The sequence below is a fragment of the Platichthys flesus genome, chromosome 10, assembly GCF_949316205.1.
Source record: "Platichthys flesus chromosome 10, fPlaFle2.1, whole genome shotgun sequence".
In the NCBI taxonomy this organism is placed as follows: Eukaryota; Metazoa; Chordata; class Actinopteri; order Pleuronectiformes; family Pleuronectidae; genus Platichthys; species Platichthys flesus.
This window is the reverse complement of record NC_084954.1, coordinates 17,592,342-17,610,784: the sequence shown is the minus strand read 5'-3', so window position 1 is coordinate 17,610,784 and position 18,443 is coordinate 17,592,342. Positions and strand designations below refer to the sequence as shown.

The following is an 18,443-nucleotide window of genomic DNA, read 5'->3' as shown; positions in this document are numbered from 1 at the left end:
CTCACTGCTACTAAAAAGTAAAGCTATTCAGACTAGGTCAAATACATTGCATGGGGAATAATAAAGTACTAATAACAATAATAATTTTCATGTCTCTATTAAACGTGACAATCCGTCACTCTGAGCTGGAAGAGTTTGTGATAAATGAGGTGCTAGGAGCACAGTGAGTGATCTCTCTTGATTGGAATGTGGGCAGTTCATTGTGGTCCTGCTGATTTTCAGCGTGCCTGTTGAGGTCGCCTGTGGGGTTATGACAAATCCTTGATTTCTGGATTTGACTAAGTGGTGAACAGTCTGACGTCCGAGAGCTCTCGGGCTTATTTCTAAACAATGTCATCAGTGGGATGTGTTTAGGAGGTTTCTTTGGAGGTCATGCAAGTGGCCCAGGATAGTCATGTCAGCCAAGCACATTAGACAGTAAAGTAAATTAAACCTGTTGGTTGTTGCTGATGAAAAGCTGATGAGTTTAAAACCTATAATGCTCAGTGGAACGTGAAGTAGGGACCAGGGCCCAAGAAGGTTGCAGTGTAAATAAAGAAGACACTATTCGTCTCTGGAATAACTAACTCTGATTTACAATGTTTTCATAAATGTTGGTCTCATGTAGGCATCATCTCCATACGAAACAAAACGTCTACTATCAGATTTACAGTGGACACTTATTTCTACAGTCACATTGAGCTTTCGGACAGAAGGAGCTCTGTCAGGTTTCAAGGCTTTTTGCACTTATGATTTGCTGTGTTGTTTTTCTTGAAATTCTAGTTGATATCATGGGCTGCTTCACATTGTGATCCTATTAATGGTTACGAATCTACACCTGCGTTAACCTTTGTGATATAAGGTACTACTAAAAGGGGTTTAAGATGTCTTACTCACCAAGTGATCATTGCAGACTAGTTGCAGTTGGTCAAGTCATCTTGTTGTTTTGCAACAGCCGGTTTTAGTTAATGAGTCACTGAACTGAAGGGGAAACGAAGACCCAGAGATTGTTGAGTAAGTAGCAGAGATATGACGCTGGACTTTGTTTTGGATGCTCTGTCCAATCCAGTTCTTTTGTGTAGCTGAGTTTGAGGGTGTATATCTTCCCCTTTAGTCACAGGCTCTGGGTACGTCCAGGTCTTGCAGGACTCCTGTTCCTGAATGTGGCATTTGGTGAAAGTCAAGCCAATCAAGCTTTAAGATATCCCCTTTAGCCAGCAGCCATGTTTATTTGGCTTTTCCTGTTTAGTTTTGGTTAAGTGGAGCCTAAAGTGTGATGATAAACCTGAGCCCTCATAACAAGCTCACTCATTGCCAACGGGCACAGCAGTACGAGCCAGCTACTCATCAGACTGAGGCTGCACTCCTGTCTGTGCAAACCACAGCTCCCTCATCCTCCTCGACATTTTTGCGTAATGTTGCCCAGTGTGGTAATAAGGCCAGCGAAGCGGTAATTGCAAACAGGGTCTCTGAAAGAAGATTCTATTCAAAAAACAAACACATGTTTGAACTCAGTCCAGACAGAATTAGTAAGCGGATCAGTCACTCATCGTAGGGGACAATGAGGAGCAATGTGATAGATGGCTATTAAGCTGTGGTTTCTAAAATAACTGATAAATGATGCACCATGTGAATTAGTCGCTCAGAGTTATATGTGATATAATATGATGACCCAGATAAAGAATCATTTGGTTTCTCTAATTTCATGGAGTTAACTTCTGCTTGGTTGACCTGTGGTTGTGAGACAACTGCTGCTACTTGACCACATTCACCGAAAGCTCAGACAGTGATGAGATTAATTTGATAAAGCTGCTTCTGTGTTTTTTTTACGGTAGTTGTACACATACAGAGTCAGTAACAGTGCACTCCAAAGTATGATATTAAAAGATGGTTTACCTTGATATGCTTTGCTCTACTGCACATTTAGTGAAATGATGACGATGACTATCTGTTGGCCCTCACAACCAGAAACATTTATGTCCTTATCTATTAATCTATGGAGGTTGAATTTCTCCAATTTTTCTAAATGCACTCCAAGCATTGAAATATTATATGTACTATTATATCATATAATGTAATAATATATAACATCCACACCCAGTTATTACTAAATTGAAATACAGAAACAAACAAAATATTAAATTAAGGTTGTATATTAGTATAAAAGAGATAATTGGACATGTATTCATCTCCACACCTTCATTTATGAACTGCTAACAACATGGACAGTGTTTCCCAGTGAAGAGCGATAGCACATATGATATCGTCTTATGAATCTCAGTACTGCACTTTGAGTTTCTGGAGTCATCACTTCATCATACGCCATTAGTTTGAATTACGGAGACGCCACATCAAAAGGAAGATGTGAGCAGTGCATAAGAACTACCTTAGAACACAGTCCATTTAATTTGCACTAACTCCATTTGACCATATGTGTCCTCACAACCAGCTGTCTGGACTCCAGCTGCCCCTCGGGCGCTCATTGGACAGTGGCCATCTAAATAGTCTATACCCAGCTGACTGCATGCAGAAATCTACTGACCAAAATAGTTTGAATTGTTTTTTTTGTTCTTTTCTTTTCCATTTCCCTGCCAATGTCACATTCCAGCCCACATAAAGTTGGATCAATACCAGAGCATACGGAGTAATGTAGCAGGTAGAGCCAACAACAATTGCATATCACCTCCAAATCAGATTTTATTTGTTGCCACTGGGACCTGGAACAGTGTTTTGTGCCGCCTTCCACCAGAGCAGGAGTAAGACGGTGTCCATTACATCCATGTGTGAGCAGGGAGAATCAAAGAGAAATTTGTAAAGGGAGATGTTGAGGATCATGTTTAAAAACAAATCTTTGCAGTAGTTTCAAGTTGTGCAGCAGAGATGATTATACTAGGAAACAGGCTCATAATATAATAGTCTTTTTTTCTCCAGTAGCTTCTGTTTAAGACTAAATACTAAACTGTAATGTTTGATATATACAATCTACCAGTTTTAGACATACTGACTCATTGACCCCACAGTGAGTGACAACTCCAAGTAATTATGACTGGACTTTGTTGCTGGGTCGTAAGTTCTTGAGAAAAATGTGAGATAATCAGCTTCACTAATTTCCACATTGCTTTGAAGTCATGAACCGAGGTGGTGTTAACAGAGGAGGACATCGCTCATGAACCAGACTATACAATAATTAGATTAGGTGCATTTGCCAAAAATATTGGTGCTGTATATTATTGTCCAGTTTGTTGTGGGAAATGTGCTCTCCCCCTCCCAAACTCCCAGATCTTGGTGTCCCGTGTGAGCTGTTACATGTCTGCTCTGGAATGTTTCTCCACTTTTCTCATACTTCATGAGAAATTTCTGCCTCTTTCTCCATCAGCTGTTAACCAGCAGGGAAATCTCGATGCCCTCAAGGAACAAACAGCTTTTCAGAACCTATCGAGCTACTCCAGAGATCAGAGGGGGTCAGCGGACACACTATACGAGCCTCTGACTTTAACAATGTGAAATTCTGAAGCACACCTGGTATCTGGATTTTTTTCAGTTGATACTGGGGTTTGCGAGAAGCCATTACAATCAATTACATATTGAATTTCCCATAAAAACTGAATGTGCAAAAAGTAACTGACAGTTGTTTTGTGCTCTGCACAGTATTACATATGATATGTTTCACATCTGGAGTGGTGATTTTCTGTGACCCACTAGGAGACTCTGAGCCAAACAATAGATATGTATTGAATCATTTCTCTCAGTCTCTCTAATTTAAAATAAATGCAGTACAAGTATATTTTCCTCATGCTCTATGGATCACTGAATGTTTTTATATGTTTAAATGTAGGTTTAATCTGAGCATCCTGCTGTTGCCAGCAGCCTCTATGGTTACAGTGAGGGTAATCGCTGTCCCCTGAAGATTAACTGTAAATGAAATGATGATGATGACCTTTCCATGCAAACCAGTCATGTTCGCTGAATGGCAGATAGACTCTTTCCACATACGTCTTTTTGTACTGGGCTTTTAGCTTCACCAACAACTTGAACCGTGGACATGAGGGTGTTTTTCTTCTCATTCTGATGACCACTGTCTCTTTTGAACCTCTCTGCTACAGAATTTTGATTTCCTAATAGTGGATATTCTACTATGTGCAATGTAAATTGCAAACAGACGTCTCCGAGCCTGAGATGCCTCTGTGGGCTGTTCGGACACCAATTTATCGTCTGTTTTCACAACTACAAATGCTCTGTGTTCTTTCTGTACGACTGTTTTGTCAGTGTAAGAAGACGGCTAATGAATCGACAAGGTGTTCCTGTTGTAATTCAGGCAGAAGGAGACTTGAGACTTACAGGGGCAGTTAGATCTTAACATGAATCCTGCTCGCATGTAAGGAGACGCTGATGATTCTAGCAGGCCCTCCTCACATTTCTGTCATCGTACCAGAAGCCCGAGACAATAGGGACATCTCAGAAATTCAAATACTACTGCGCCCCCCCATCTCCCTGTAGGAGGCCACATATGCAGTTACCTTGAAGTATTGCTCTTTTTCTATCAAGCTAACAATTGTAACTTCTTCTGTCAACAGCTGAAGTAAGACATTCTTCTTCTCCTAATAAATTGATGGAACACTGTGGTCATACATCACTTTGCCGGTATTTGATTTCTAAAATTTGTTGAAGCAGCAACAATATTGACAGCATATTCCTCCCCTGTGAAACCTCTGTGGTCTGCATGGAAAGAAGAATTAGGAAACCTGGCTTCAGGTCTATGATCTCATTACCCCACAAATTATTTTAGTACAACATAATATGATGTCATATCACTCTCAGATATTTCCGGAATGTTGCTCTTTACATGAGCCGAATGGAGCGAATTTCCCCCAAGAAACCCTCAGACTGATTTGTTGAGGTTTGCTCTTGCAACATATGCCGGCGAGTAGCTGGTTTCAATCAGGACTTTCCAAAAATACAGAAAAAAACATTCCTGGCTGTCCATCAATTGATCTCACATGAGTTACCATCCCATGTGTCTTTGGAAATCTTCGACACTCATTTTTAACAAGGATGGGATTCATTGTAAGTCTTTGTGAAGCTTTGGGTTTTCAGGGAATCTTACAAAACAATGCTGGTTACAACGATTAGGTAAGACACAATCCAGTGGAGTCTTGCTTACGGGAAAAATGTTAAGGGTGTTAAAGAAAGTGTTACTGGACATTGAATTTGTCAGAGAGAGAGGGAGAGGGAGGGGGGTTGTGGTTGCTTTTAACGCCAGAAACTTGAAGCACATCCACACTTAGAGGAGTTCTATATAACGACAAAGCCGCTTATGAAACATGTTTTTGAGTATATAAAAAGTGACAAATGACAACACAAACTAATTATATGCAGCACCAAACAGCAGTTCAGTGTCTATATACAATGTTGGTCTCTTTTCTTGAGTAAATCAATCTATTTCACAGCAGATACAGTTGCATGTTAGTAGACTGGACAACTTGTAGATTATGGAAGGGAGAAGAAGGAAATACATATAAAATATTATATGGAGGCTTTTTCAGATTTTACTGCACTTACTTTTATTCCATGATCTTAAAACAATTAAATATCAATCGGTAATTGTGGCATGTGCAAAGGTTTGTACTTGGCTCTACTTGTAAAATACTTCACTAACACATTAGGATTTAATTGACCTGATGGGAGATATAATGCGGTATAAAGAAAATATTGTCAGCTGACAACTTCAGAGCTTGATGACTGTTCTGACTCTTTAAAGCTTGTGTTAATACTCAACCCTCATGGGTTTCTAGAAGAAACTGATTGAGAATCTTAAAATGAAGAATGCATAATGCCTAGAAAGCAGGTGAAGGCTATAAGAAAATCTCAAAGCTTTCCCAAGTTTAAATTTTACCCTGTCGTGGTCATGTCCTTAAGAAAAGGCAGTTAACGTGAACTGTGGAAGATGACGAAAACATTTTGCCAAAAAAGAAAGGGGGAAAAATCCTGTATGACTCTAAAGGACCTGCAGGTTGACAAGAAACAGGAGCGGCGGCACTTAATTCCACTGTACAGTTCTTCTTACTTGCAACCTCATCACAAAAGTCAATGTCTGAAGTCTGCAAACAAACATCTGGAGAAAGCCAGAGTTGTTTTGAAAATTAGTGCTGTGGACAAATGATAAAATTGATCTCTTTGGCCACAATCAGAAAAGCTGTGTTTGTTGTGTTCTACAACAGGACAATGATCTAAAGCAGCCCTCACAACGCATCAGCAACTATTTCAAGAAACACAAGCTGAAGCTTTTTGGAACGACCCTTACATCTAGTAAACATCTGCCATTAGATCCCATTTCTTTTCATTCAACTGTATGTTCACATTTAATGAGAGAAACAGCACATGTATAATTAATAATCCGCAACCAGAGCATCTACCTTCCATTTACTGTAGTAAGCCAGAACCAGCCGGCCCCGGAATTGTGTTCACTGACTAATGGGACACTGAATATAGAAGGATGACATATGTAATGCTACACTCCTGATCAAAATCTTAAGACCAGTTAAAAAATTGCATGAATTTGCATTTTGCACTGTTGAATCTTAGGAAGGTTCTAAGTAGAGTTTCAAAATGCAAAAAGAAGAAATGGGAACAAGAGCCCAAAAGTTGTGAGCAGGCAATTTATTGAAAACAACAATTTAACTGAAGTAGGCTGTTCATCAGCTGATCAAAAGTTTAAGACCACAGCTAAAAAAAAAAAAAACTCCTAAAACAGAAATTAAAGTGTCAAAAACTGACTCAGTAATGAGTAGCTCCACCATTATTGTTGATCACTTCAAAATGTGTTTAGGCATGCTTGATGCAAGTGTTTCCAAAAGGCTAGTGCGAATGTTGCGGCAAGTGGTGAAGATGGCTTCACAAAGGGCATCCACTGTCTGGAACTGAAGTCCATTTTTGTAAACTTCCCTTGCCATCCATCCCCAAATGTTCTCAATTGGATTAAGATCAGGGGAACATGCAGGATGGTCCAAAAGAGTGATGTTATTCCCCTGGAAAAAAGTCTTGGTCAGACAGGCATTGTGAATTGGAGCGTTGTCCTGCTGAAAAACCCAGTCGTTACCACACAGATGAGGGCCCTCAGTCATGAGGGATGCCCACTGCAACATCTCCACATAGCCAGCTGCTGTTTGACGCCCCTGTACAACCTGGAGCTCCATTGTTCCATTGAAGGAAAAATCACCCCAGATCATGATGGCGCCCCCTCCACTGTGCCGCGTAGAAAACATCTCAGGTGGCATCTCCTTGTCATGCAAGTAACGTTGTAAGCCATCAGGACCATCAAGGTTAAATTTTTTCTCGTCAGAGAATAAAACTTTCTTCCACCTTTGAATGTCTCATGTTTGGTGCTCCCTTGCAAAGTCTAAACAGGCAATTTTGTGGCGTTGAAGGAGACGTGGCCTTTGAAGACGTTTCTTGTTTTTGAAGCCCTTCCTTCACAGATGCCGTCTGATGGTTAATGGGCTGCAGTCAGCACCAGTAATGGCCTTAATTTGGGACGAGGATCGTCCCGTGTCTTGATGGACAGCTATTCAGATCCTCCGGCTCAGCGCTGGTGAGATTTTTTTGGGTCTACCACTTGATTTTTTTGTTCCATAACCCTGAGGATCTCTTAAGAAATGCAAAATGACTGTCTTACTGCGTCCAACCTCAGCAGCGATGGCACGTTGTGAGAGGCCTTGTTTATGCAGTTCAACAATCCTACCACGTTCAAAGACAGTGAGCTTTTTTGCCTTTGCCATCAAGAGATCTTCACAGTGTGATTACTTGTCAGGAAATGACATGGAATCCAAATTTTTGCACAGATTTTGGCTTTTAAAGGCTGTGGTCTTAAACTTTTGATCAGCTGATGAACAGCCTATTTGAGTTAAATTGTTGTTTTCAATAAATTGCCTGCTCACAACTTTTTGCATTTTGAAGCTCTACTTAGAACCTTCCTAAGATCCAACAGTGCAAAATGCAAATTCATGCAATTTTTTAACTGGTCTTAAGATTTTGATCAGGAGTGTATTAGGTCAACCTATGCTGACAGATTCATGACCAGGCTCCAGCCATCTCCTAGACTACTGCAACTCCCTCCTGGCAGGTCTACCTGCTGAAGCTATCTGACATCTGCAGCTCATCCAGAAGGCAGCAGCTCCACTGGTCTTTAACCTACCTAAGTTCACTCACTCTAATCGGCTCCCTCCACTGGTAACCAGTGGCTGCCCCCATCCGTTTCAAGACGCTAGTACTTGCGTACCGGGCTGCGAACGGATCGGGTCCAGTCCACATCCAAGACAAGTTAAACCTTACACCTTAGCCCGTCCACCCCGCTCTGAATCGGCCAATCAGCTTGCTGCTCCCTCACTGCAAAGGACAGCTAACCACTCATCAAAATCAAGATTCTCTAATGTCCTGGCTCCATAATGGTGGAACAACCTCCACAAATGACATCAGGACAGCAAAAAGTCTACACATCTTCCCCCAGAGGCTAAAGACACATCTCTTCCAACACCAGCTTGGTTAAGAAGATGATGTCTAATCCCCATCAACTTTGGTGTTTATATTAAAGAAAAGAAAAAAAAAAAAGTTGCACTTATATGGCACTTACACATAGTTTGGCTATTTTGAAGCAAATTGAACTTACTTGATTATTGTTGTTCTGGGTTTGTACCCTCATGGTTGCATGCACTTATCGTTAGTCTCTTTGGATAAAAGCATCAGCTAAATGAAATGTAATGTTAATGAACTTTAAAATATGATTACAGCAGTGGAGCTTAATAACTTATGAAGTCAACGTAATGGTTTAATTGTTCGCAAAATGTTTTCATTTTCTACCAAAAATATGTTAAAAATTTACGTTCAAAAACATGTAACCTTTGAATGTTTTCATTTCTTTGAAATTTATAGAGCTTTTTAATGAGAATATAAAGATTCCTATTAGATAATATCCCAAGCCTGTTAAAAAAACAACAGGATGTCTCCAAAATGATGCACTTACATGTGGCATGTTGCCAAAGTTAGGTAGGGGGCTCCCACTATGTAATGCTGACCTGTTCAGAGTTGCTGTTTATATTTGTGTTATGTTCGCTCTATGGCGGCCTAATAGTGGTTCAGTTTTGTAATTGGGAATGGGTGGGAGGTCATCTAAATCAGTGGGGCACTAGATCACATCTGGCTGCCAGACGTGGAGTATCAGCATGTGGGAACAGCTCAGATCTGTTCAAACCTGCATGAGGACCAGACGCTGTTTCCCATTGATACTGGTTTTCTTTCAGAGGGATGATAATGATGCAGTCTTGTTGGGATGGTTGAATTGTTTTAGCTCATTTTAGGATTGACCCAAATGGTTTGAACAGTAGACTGTGATTATTAGTCTATCAACTATTCAAGTAATTTTATTTAAAAAACATTACATAGAAAAAAAATAACCAGTAACTGGTTCTCTATTTAGGAAATTCTAAATCTTTGTTGGTTAAATTGCATCCAGCATCTGTCCGAACTTTACCCATTTAGTGTATTTAAGTGGCATCTGTAAAGTTTGTGATATGCAAAAACAAGAGTAAAAGAAAAATTACTCAGTACTGGATTTGTTTCTCCTTCAGGTCCACAGCTGTCAATGGGCAAGCAAGAAGCCTTTGAGACCTTTATAAGAGACCACGATGACTATCTGACCATTGACGACAACAAGAGCCTGCTTAAACAGAGGTGAGAGACCAGGACACATAGATATTAATTCACATCTTTATATTTTGCAAAACTAGGCTAGTTTTGTTCTGCAATGAACATTGTTTGTGCAGCCTCAGGCTGTAAGCCATACATTTGTTTTATATCGTACTAATTATAATACGTTCATACATTTCAGAGGAACATTTGAGTAGCCAATAAAATACCCTGTGTATTCGGGTGCAAGCCAATAAGGGGATTTTTTCCATGACAAACCTTTGGAATATATAATTTTAGGAACTATGAAGATCATAATTGTAGAGTCTATTTGCCATTATAGTAATTATATATTATACATAAACACATCGATTTGTTCTTTATCTTACAAAATAAAAAAGGTCTGTGCATGCTTTTTGTTATGTTACCACATACATTTTTCTACTTTATTTTATCTTTGTTGCTACCATTGCCCAATAACACCTACGGTCTTTTGAACAGGTCAGCTGAGGGCAGAAGACTCGGGGAGAAACTGAATGAAGCAAGAAACCGAATCAGTACGTTGTCTTCCAAAAAACACATCACGTATAGCAGCTGTGAACACACATAAATTCTGCGTATCCCTGTCATGATCAACTTGATCATCCTAATGGCCGAACAGGACTGTGGCACAAGCCCGATGGTGAATGCTGATATCTTTTATTAACATTTTTTTCCAGGTCCCAAATGACACCGGCCTACGTACCTGCCTGGAAAACGTTAACGAATGTCGGATGTTCAGTTTCCCAGGAGTGTAGAAATGTTGTTCAGCACATTCCTGAACTTTTCCAGGACAGAAAGGCACTCTGATTTCCACCCACCTAGTCCTCCAACCAGCACTTTTTTACTGGCGTGTCTCAGGCTGTTTTATAGCGACTCCCTCAGCACACCCCTGTGTTCTTCTGGGTAATGTTCTTGACAGGTACCCTGACTAAGCCAAAATGAGGCCTGGTATAAGCCTGAGCTTCAGACAATGAGATTACAGCTTTGGTGAAATGGTTTTTGAATAGCTTAGTTTATAATTTCGGATTAAAAGATCCTACTAAATGCCTCATCATAGTTGAAAATGGAAGTACTTTATTCAAGTGCGATAATCATTTTCTTGATGCATTTACAATGGCAAGGGACATTTATGAATTTCCCTGGACTATATATAACTCAATGGTGTGCGTTTGTGGCTCATTACACTGAAAAGTTCAACTCACACCAGTGCCTGGCATCAAAGCTGCCTCAGATCACGCCTGGTGGTTTGGTAACAATTGCCTGTAACCCTCATACATACCAGCATGCATTTATCTCCTGTTCAGGATTCAGAGTGTGATGTGCTGACACAGCCATAAAGCCGACATGTCATGCGACACGTGAATATCCGTCCTGACAGCATTTTTTATATTAACTCTTAGAATGTGTTCTGCAGACATCAGCCCTATATGTGGGTTTAGTAGAACTAGATCATTAATTCATCATAGTTTTTCGAGGAGATTCAGAAAACCATATTCCTCTGCCTATAAGAATTTGGAAAAATCCCCAAAAAACATCTTGATGCTGTCAAATATTATTACATTGTTAGGTGCATGGATCTGCATTCTTCCGAGATGAGGGACAGTGTTTTTAGTGGAAGGTGGTTGCCTCTTCTGGCTGGAAAGCAGTACCATAATATTTAGCTCAGTATGTTTCCTTGCCATCTTGGAAGCCACGCTTGGAAATTTTACACTGCGTGCGTCTTATGCTTATTGTAGAACATGGAAACAGTTAGCATATAATATAGACACAAAGCGTTGTGCTGCTTTTTCTGATGGATGTAGGCAGCGTGAGGGTCACTATGAGAGAAAGGCGAGGCAGTAGCCCACGGAGACATCAGTGTATAAACATTTCCCTGGTTTACAGTCTTGTTTTTGGCCACAGCGCATGGCTTTGGAATCCAATCCCACTGGAGGAGCATATGTTCCAAGCCCTTAGGTCCAAAAAGTGCAAGCATATATATTTATTCAGAGGGATCAGCGATGCACATCTTCTTGAGCATGAAAGGTGTAGGGCAGCTGGAAATGAGCAGCATTTCCTGATTTCTCCACCAGATGCGCAGCGATTTACGCAGTGCAGCCCGAGTTGGAGCATCTGGTATCTGCTTTGGGTCACTTTCATCTGCTCACCTTTGCTGAATTGACCCAGGGTTAGTGAAATAGATTGCAAAAAAAATCGTCTGGTGCCTGGAATATTTGTTGTTGCCTAGAAAATAGTTCCATAGCACCCGAGAAGAGATATCACAGTAACTTTATTTCTGTGTTGGATCTGGGATTTGTAACCAACAGCCACTAGATTTAACATGACTCTTTCAATGATTTACTTTGAGTGCTAATGGTATCAGCTGTTCATCAGAGGGGCTTATGTAATATAATAGATTAATAGGCCCAGACACAATGTCTTTGAACACATCTGTCCAATAAAAACACACAATGCTGAGTCCAACTCTCTGTTTCAAATTAACAACCTTTTATAAGTCTCCTTTCATAGATTTTCATGTGCAGCTTTCATAGTCGTACCTTCAATGCTTTTATTGTTGTCCCGGATTTTCACATAAGTTCCCACACTTAACAAAGCATTAATTCGTCATATTCACTGGAATCGACACCCACTCTGATACTGAGAAGCTGGATAGCATGCATGATGCTTGGATCTGTAGCTCACTGTGGTATTTGTGCGGCATATCACATTTAACCCCCGGCCCACAAAAATGACCAAATATTTATTGAGGCTTGTAGCTTGAAACCGGTCCTTAAAGACGACGGCATGTCTCCTGACGATGTGGGGTGAAACCCTGCGTGGTTTGGAAGAAGTTGTGGTGTCGAGCCCGCAGTCTTGTCCTGGTCCACTGACGTGCAGTGAAGTATTGAAGCAAGCCCACCGCACACCACCATTGCTTGACACGTATGCAAATTTATCTTAACGGAATTGTTCTTGTCAGTGAAGAATGGAGAAGCTGTTCAAGTCCGATTTGGCTACAACTGGCTGTCGTGACCAAACGATCTGTTGTCTGAACTCTTCAGTCATCACTTCGGTTTGTTATTTTGTCATAGTGTGTCCAACAGCAACAAACATTGTATGCTCAATCAATCACATTTTAGATTACTAGATTCAAATTGTGCAGAGCAGAGTGCGTGTGATTTATAAATTTCACACTACATTACCTTGTATGCATAAAAAGGTAATTATGCTGTCCAGCTACTATCTTAATCAGCCTCACACTTGGTACGTGTAATGTTAAAAGTGCGATGGAAGTGCAGTGTCGAATTTGGTAAAATTTGGATGTTAAGCTTTTCCTAAAGAATCAATGCAAACTATGGTGGTCACAGGGTGCATGTGCAAACGCACCTACACCACAGCCTGTCCAATTCCCTGTGCATCGGCCAATCGGCTTGCTTCTCCCTCACTGCGAGCTAACCACTCAACAAAATCACGTCTCTTTGCTGTCCTGGATCCTAAATGGTGGAACGAGCCCCCCATTAACATCAGGAAACCAGAAATTCTACACATCTTCTGACACATTTTAAAGACGCGTCTCTACCAATCACACCTTGGTTAAGAAGAGGTTGTTTAATAACCATCGTCAACTCTGGTGTTCATATGAAAAAAAAGATGATGTAGCACTTATACATTGCACTTACATGTAGCACCTGTAGTTTGGCTTTGTTGAAGATATTGTCAGTTACTTACCGACTTACTTATGTTATTATAAGAAGTGTCAATACATTTGTGTTTGATTTTTAAACTTTGGTTGCGCTAAATACAATATGGTGGGCAAACCACAGTCTAGATAATCTATTGGAAACACTGTAAGTTTAATACTAATAATCTTTGAGTATTGTCTGAAGCCATGGTGGCTCGCACTCATCAGTGACCTGCATCATGACAGCGTGTTCACAACAATTACCTCAACAAGGATTCAAGGTTCTGGGTACCAGTGTTGTGCCACTTCACACTTTAAATAAACTAGTTCATATTCATACATATGAAAATGAACTAGTTCATGTTCCTAGTTAATTTTTGAGAACTTTGAACTTCACAGTTTGAAGTTCACGTTTCCAAAAATGTAACTTGTTAATGTTCATTTGTTCTGTTTTCTTATTGAGATGGTTATGATTTAGATGAAGGCAAACTTAAGATCATGCACAACACTGCTGGGTGCTGAGTTGACCTTCACCCACCTTTGAATACACAGGTGAACTGCTCTTTCTGCAGCTGCAGTGGTTGCTTCATGGCTCTGTGGACTGACTCCCGCAGGCGCTCTTTACTTGCTGTGTTTCAATTACTTCGGGTCACTTTTACAGTTTCAGAAAGAAAGCTGCAACCAGCACCACAGGCCAAACATGTAGGTTTATAAACGGGCACTTCACTAATATTCATACTGTTCAAGTGCTTTGCCTACAGGCTGTGACTGACGTGAGGCACATGGGTAACACTTGCCACATTTGAAAATGATCCTTAATCCTATGAACAACAGAGACTTTACGTCGGCTGGTGACTGATCATCGTATGTGAGGATTGTTTCTGTTGGAGAAGACTTGGCCTGCCCACCGGACCACGATGTGAAGCCACAGGGCGTCTCAGTTCATTTACATTTCCAGCTTCCCAACCAACTGACTTTGTCTGAAAACACATGGCTTTGTGAGGGATTTCCAAACCCTGGTTCATATCGCATCGAATTAGGAAAAACGCTGCCGTCGTGGGCCCAATATGTCACTGTGTGTCATTTATTAAGATTCAGATCATCCATTCACGTCTCCACTGTCATCTCCAACCTCAAATAATAGCCTAATTTTAAAGAAGAATGTTTGAAAAAAAAAACGAGCTGGCCTGTTGCATGGGCAAATTGCAAACTGTCTGAGAGTTGATGTCAAACTCAACCTGAGGTCTTTAATAATATTTCAGCAGGTAAGATGTTTGTCTTATTCACTTCCATTGTCTTCATCTTCTCTGACAAAGCAAAAGCTGCAATCCCACTGTTTTATGGCACCATGTGAGGTGTTGTATGAAAAGGTTTCTCCAAACACCACATTCTCTGCAAAGTGATACTTCATCTGGCTTTCTCATTTTCGGACCTCAGCTTTATGATTGGCGACAGGATCGTATTACAGAAATAGACACATGCATGTAAGACCTGGGGGTTGTAATGTGAACTCACCACAGAAGACGCTGTCATTTAATGTCACTTATAGCCTCATAATTATCCTGGTCATTCACTTAACTCATCATTTGACTGCAACCATTTTCTCCGATCTGAATGAGAGATTATCTCCCTTTGTTATGCTGTATACTTAATGTGTCCTGAATGTTCTTATTAGTTTGATCATCTGGTGTAGATAGAAAGGCCACAAAAGTCTTATACAACATGTTGTAATCCATTCACTTTACAGTTGTCCTTTGTCACTGAAGCAGAAGCTCAATATCTTGATTTTCCATCATGGAAATTCAGATAATGACTTTCTTTAGGCAAAGAGAAACAGATACAAAATGGATAACAAACCCAAATGACTTATATATGTTAATCAAGAGTTACAGCCACAAGAGAGGCCTCCATCAGGCTGCTTCCTTGCTCACTGGAGTTCATTCTGAGGACTATGAAGCTGTGTATCTCAGCAGTATGACATTTTATATCAAGACCTTTTTATACACAGCCTATGGTCAAGACAGTATTTTGCAAAAAAACTCTTATTTATAACATCACCCAACAAGGATGATTAAAACTGTTATACTGTTACACATAGGTCTTGTTGTGTCCTGTAGGAACATTCTCAGTGCTGTGAATAATGAATCAACCAATCCATTATATTCTCTAATATTAGCTTATTGCAATATGTCTGTGTACGTATATACTGTATAACAGCCAAAAGGTTACGCTAGGTATTCTATACAGATTTAGAAATAGTTTCATCATCACATAGTGTGTAGCACTGACAAGTACATTTTTACACAAAATGTTCAGCAAAAAATGTATTTAGGTCACAGTAAAAAAAAAAAAAGGAATAGATAAAAAATATCTATATCAGTCTCAATAATTCAGTCAAATTACACTTTGGAATTTGCTTTAATGCACTTTACTGGAGAAAGTATATTGTCTTAATTCGTTTTCATTGTACAAAGTAAAGCATATTTGTATTTTATATGTATATTTCTTGTGCAAAATAAAATATAAAGACATTTTATTTATTTTTGTCATCCCTCTCTTTTTCAGATGAGTTGAAGAAGCAGTTAGGGAGGCGGAGGAAGCAGAGGGCAGCTTGTGGTAAGATCAAGCTGACAATGAATATTCACACAGCAAAGCAGCAGCATGATATCCAGCTCTATCTATACACACCAACTGCCAAACGCTGAGCAATTTAATGCAACATCTCCACATTTAGAGTAGCTGCGAGTCAATGTTTCATCTCTACCCCGTTCAGACAATCCACTCCACATCATCGACATCAAATGAAATGATGAATGCTGTCACAAGTGGAAACTCTTTATCATCTTTTGATACTGACGTCACTTTAGAATGGCTCCGTAAACACTGTGAACATGTTGTGGTCGCTCTTAAGTCTTGTGAAGCAGTGCCCACTTCAAAGTCTTTGCAGTAGGCCTTGGTGACTGAAAGCTCAGTGACCAAAGACTAGGCGGCACAAGTTTAAGACTCCTTCATTTACTCTTTCCTGACTGTTTTGATCAGTGACATAAATGCTTTCATGAGGAAATCTGGTTGTAAAACAAACAAACATCTTCCTCTATTTTAGGCTCCAAAAGGTTTTTCTTGTTATTTTGAGTCCCGCATCAGAGAACACATCACAGCAGACTGGCTTCTATTATCCAGAGCCAATATTCAAAACACTGTCATTGTTCTCACATCTGCACAACACAGGCCTACAACTTCTGGACATGATGCCTTGTTTTTTGTTTAGTATGTCCACATTTTTATCTGTGTTAAGAACCCATGCTCTCTGCTTGTCCAACACTAACGTAGGTGTAGTGGGGAATTACCCAGAGGCTTTGGAGGAGGTGGACTCAGTGGAAGAAAACCTTTGCAAACAGATTGAGCAAGAAAAAAAGGCGTAAGTGAAATTGAAGTGCATTTTAATGTATAACCATATGTTTTCATGGTTTCATCCAAGACTCTGCTTTTATGTTGAGACACAGCCGAGGATGCGTAATGTGAACAAAAGATTAATTTGGTGCTGGTAATATCTCCTGTCAGGTACAAGAGTATTATTGGCCGTCTGAAGGCACTGAGGACAGAGATTGAGCACCTGCAGCTGTTGCTGGAGAGGGCAAAGATCAAGCTGCAGAAGGACTTTCATAAGTGGTGGAGCCAGGAGGCTTCCAGCGTGCAGGTGACTGGCTTTATCTTCCTCTGTCTATCATGTAACAACACCACATAAAGCATCTGTGATATTGACATAATGGCCATGTGAGCATGTCCAAAATATGTTCCTGACATTAGACAGGATGCCTTGTCTTCTCATTCTAGGTATGTTTTCTAAATATTGGCCCCCATGGACATGTTTGCGTGTGTAAGTTACCGTGAGGGAGCTTTCTCCTATCAAGGGCCATTTACCTTTTTATTACCTATGTCCTTCATGGGACAGAATTATTGAACATATGTCCCACTCTAACACAATGTTGAGGCGTCTGATGTCAGATGGTCGTAATGATGGTGCTGATATTATAACCTGGTTTTCCAGATATGGCTCAGTCAGTCTTGAGTCCTGACTTTTCTTAAGAACATGATATATACATAGCAGGTCAGTTATACAATACACTCAATACCCTCAGAGGCACAAACTGGAAGTGTGATGGAGCAATCTTACACTCATAGATAAAAAGGACAGTATATTCATTTACATATAGACTAACTTTTAATGTTAATTTTTCAACAAAAAAACTAAACATGAATACCATGGGGGACAAAGGTTAAAAATCAATCATTGCCAGAAAAGCTTTGTAAGGGGAGAAAATATCCGATTTACCCTAAAGTGAATATTTGATTCTGGCTCAGTGTGTAAATGCTGTAGTGCCAGGTGACTTCCAATTTAAAAGAATAACCCTCCTTGCTAGAAGTGTAGCCAGGGCCTCTGCACCGTGCCTAAGTCCATACAAAGGCATATTTACGGCCAATAATGCTACACATGAAGAAGGTAGAATATTTGAGTGATTTATTTCAGAGAAGCATTTGAATCCTGATCCAGAACTATCAAAATTGGTGCAGTTCAGTCTTAGATCGAGTAAAGGTACGGTCACAATTGGGTGCAATATGACTTATCTTTATGCTGGTCCCAATGTATTTACTGTATAAACAGTTTATACAACTTTTCTCCTATGTTATAGCTTGTCAAGCACATCAGCTGTTTCCACATCAAACAACCTAACAAATATGTTCCATTTGTTTTGTTTGCTTTTCATGTCCTGAATCTTCTTACCAAATGTCTGAAGGAGTTTTGCAGACTCATCATCATATTCAGGTGTCAAACATGATTTCACTTTGTTTGGTACACAGCAAACAAAGTAAAATTATGCATGACCTCGCTCACCACAAAACTAACCTGAGTGCCATTGTCTATGTCAGAACGTGGTCTCTGTGAAAGCTGCTCGTTGGCCAACACGCTTCCCTGAAGAGCGTTAACGTTATCCAAGTGCCTTTGTCCTTGAAACTCATCCAGTCAAACTGCATGTTTACAGCTGGAATGACACTCGAGATTTCGCTTCTTTTATAACTTTGA

The 18,443-nt window shown here is 40.1% G+C and overlaps 1 protein-coding gene across 1 annotated transcript in view; it reads left to right on the top strand.

Annotated features, from left to right (window-relative positions):
• kif6 (kinesin family member 6) overlaps positions 1 to 18,443 on the top strand; it is a 53,690-nt gene that overhangs the window by 29,981 nt on the left and 5,266 nt on the right. The window contains exons 14-18 of the mRNA XM_062396588.1: positions 9,600 to 9,702; positions 10,159 to 10,214; positions 15,926 to 15,976; positions 16,691 to 16,778; positions 16,922 to 17,057. Coding sequence (XP_062252572.1) covers positions 9,600 to 9,702; positions 10,159 to 10,214; positions 15,926 to 15,976; positions 16,691 to 16,778; positions 16,922 to 17,057 — 434 coding nt within the window. The remainder of the gene's footprint in view (positions 1 to 9,599; positions 9,703 to 10,158; positions 10,215 to 15,925; positions 15,977 to 16,690; positions 16,779 to 16,921; positions 17,058 to 18,443) is intronic.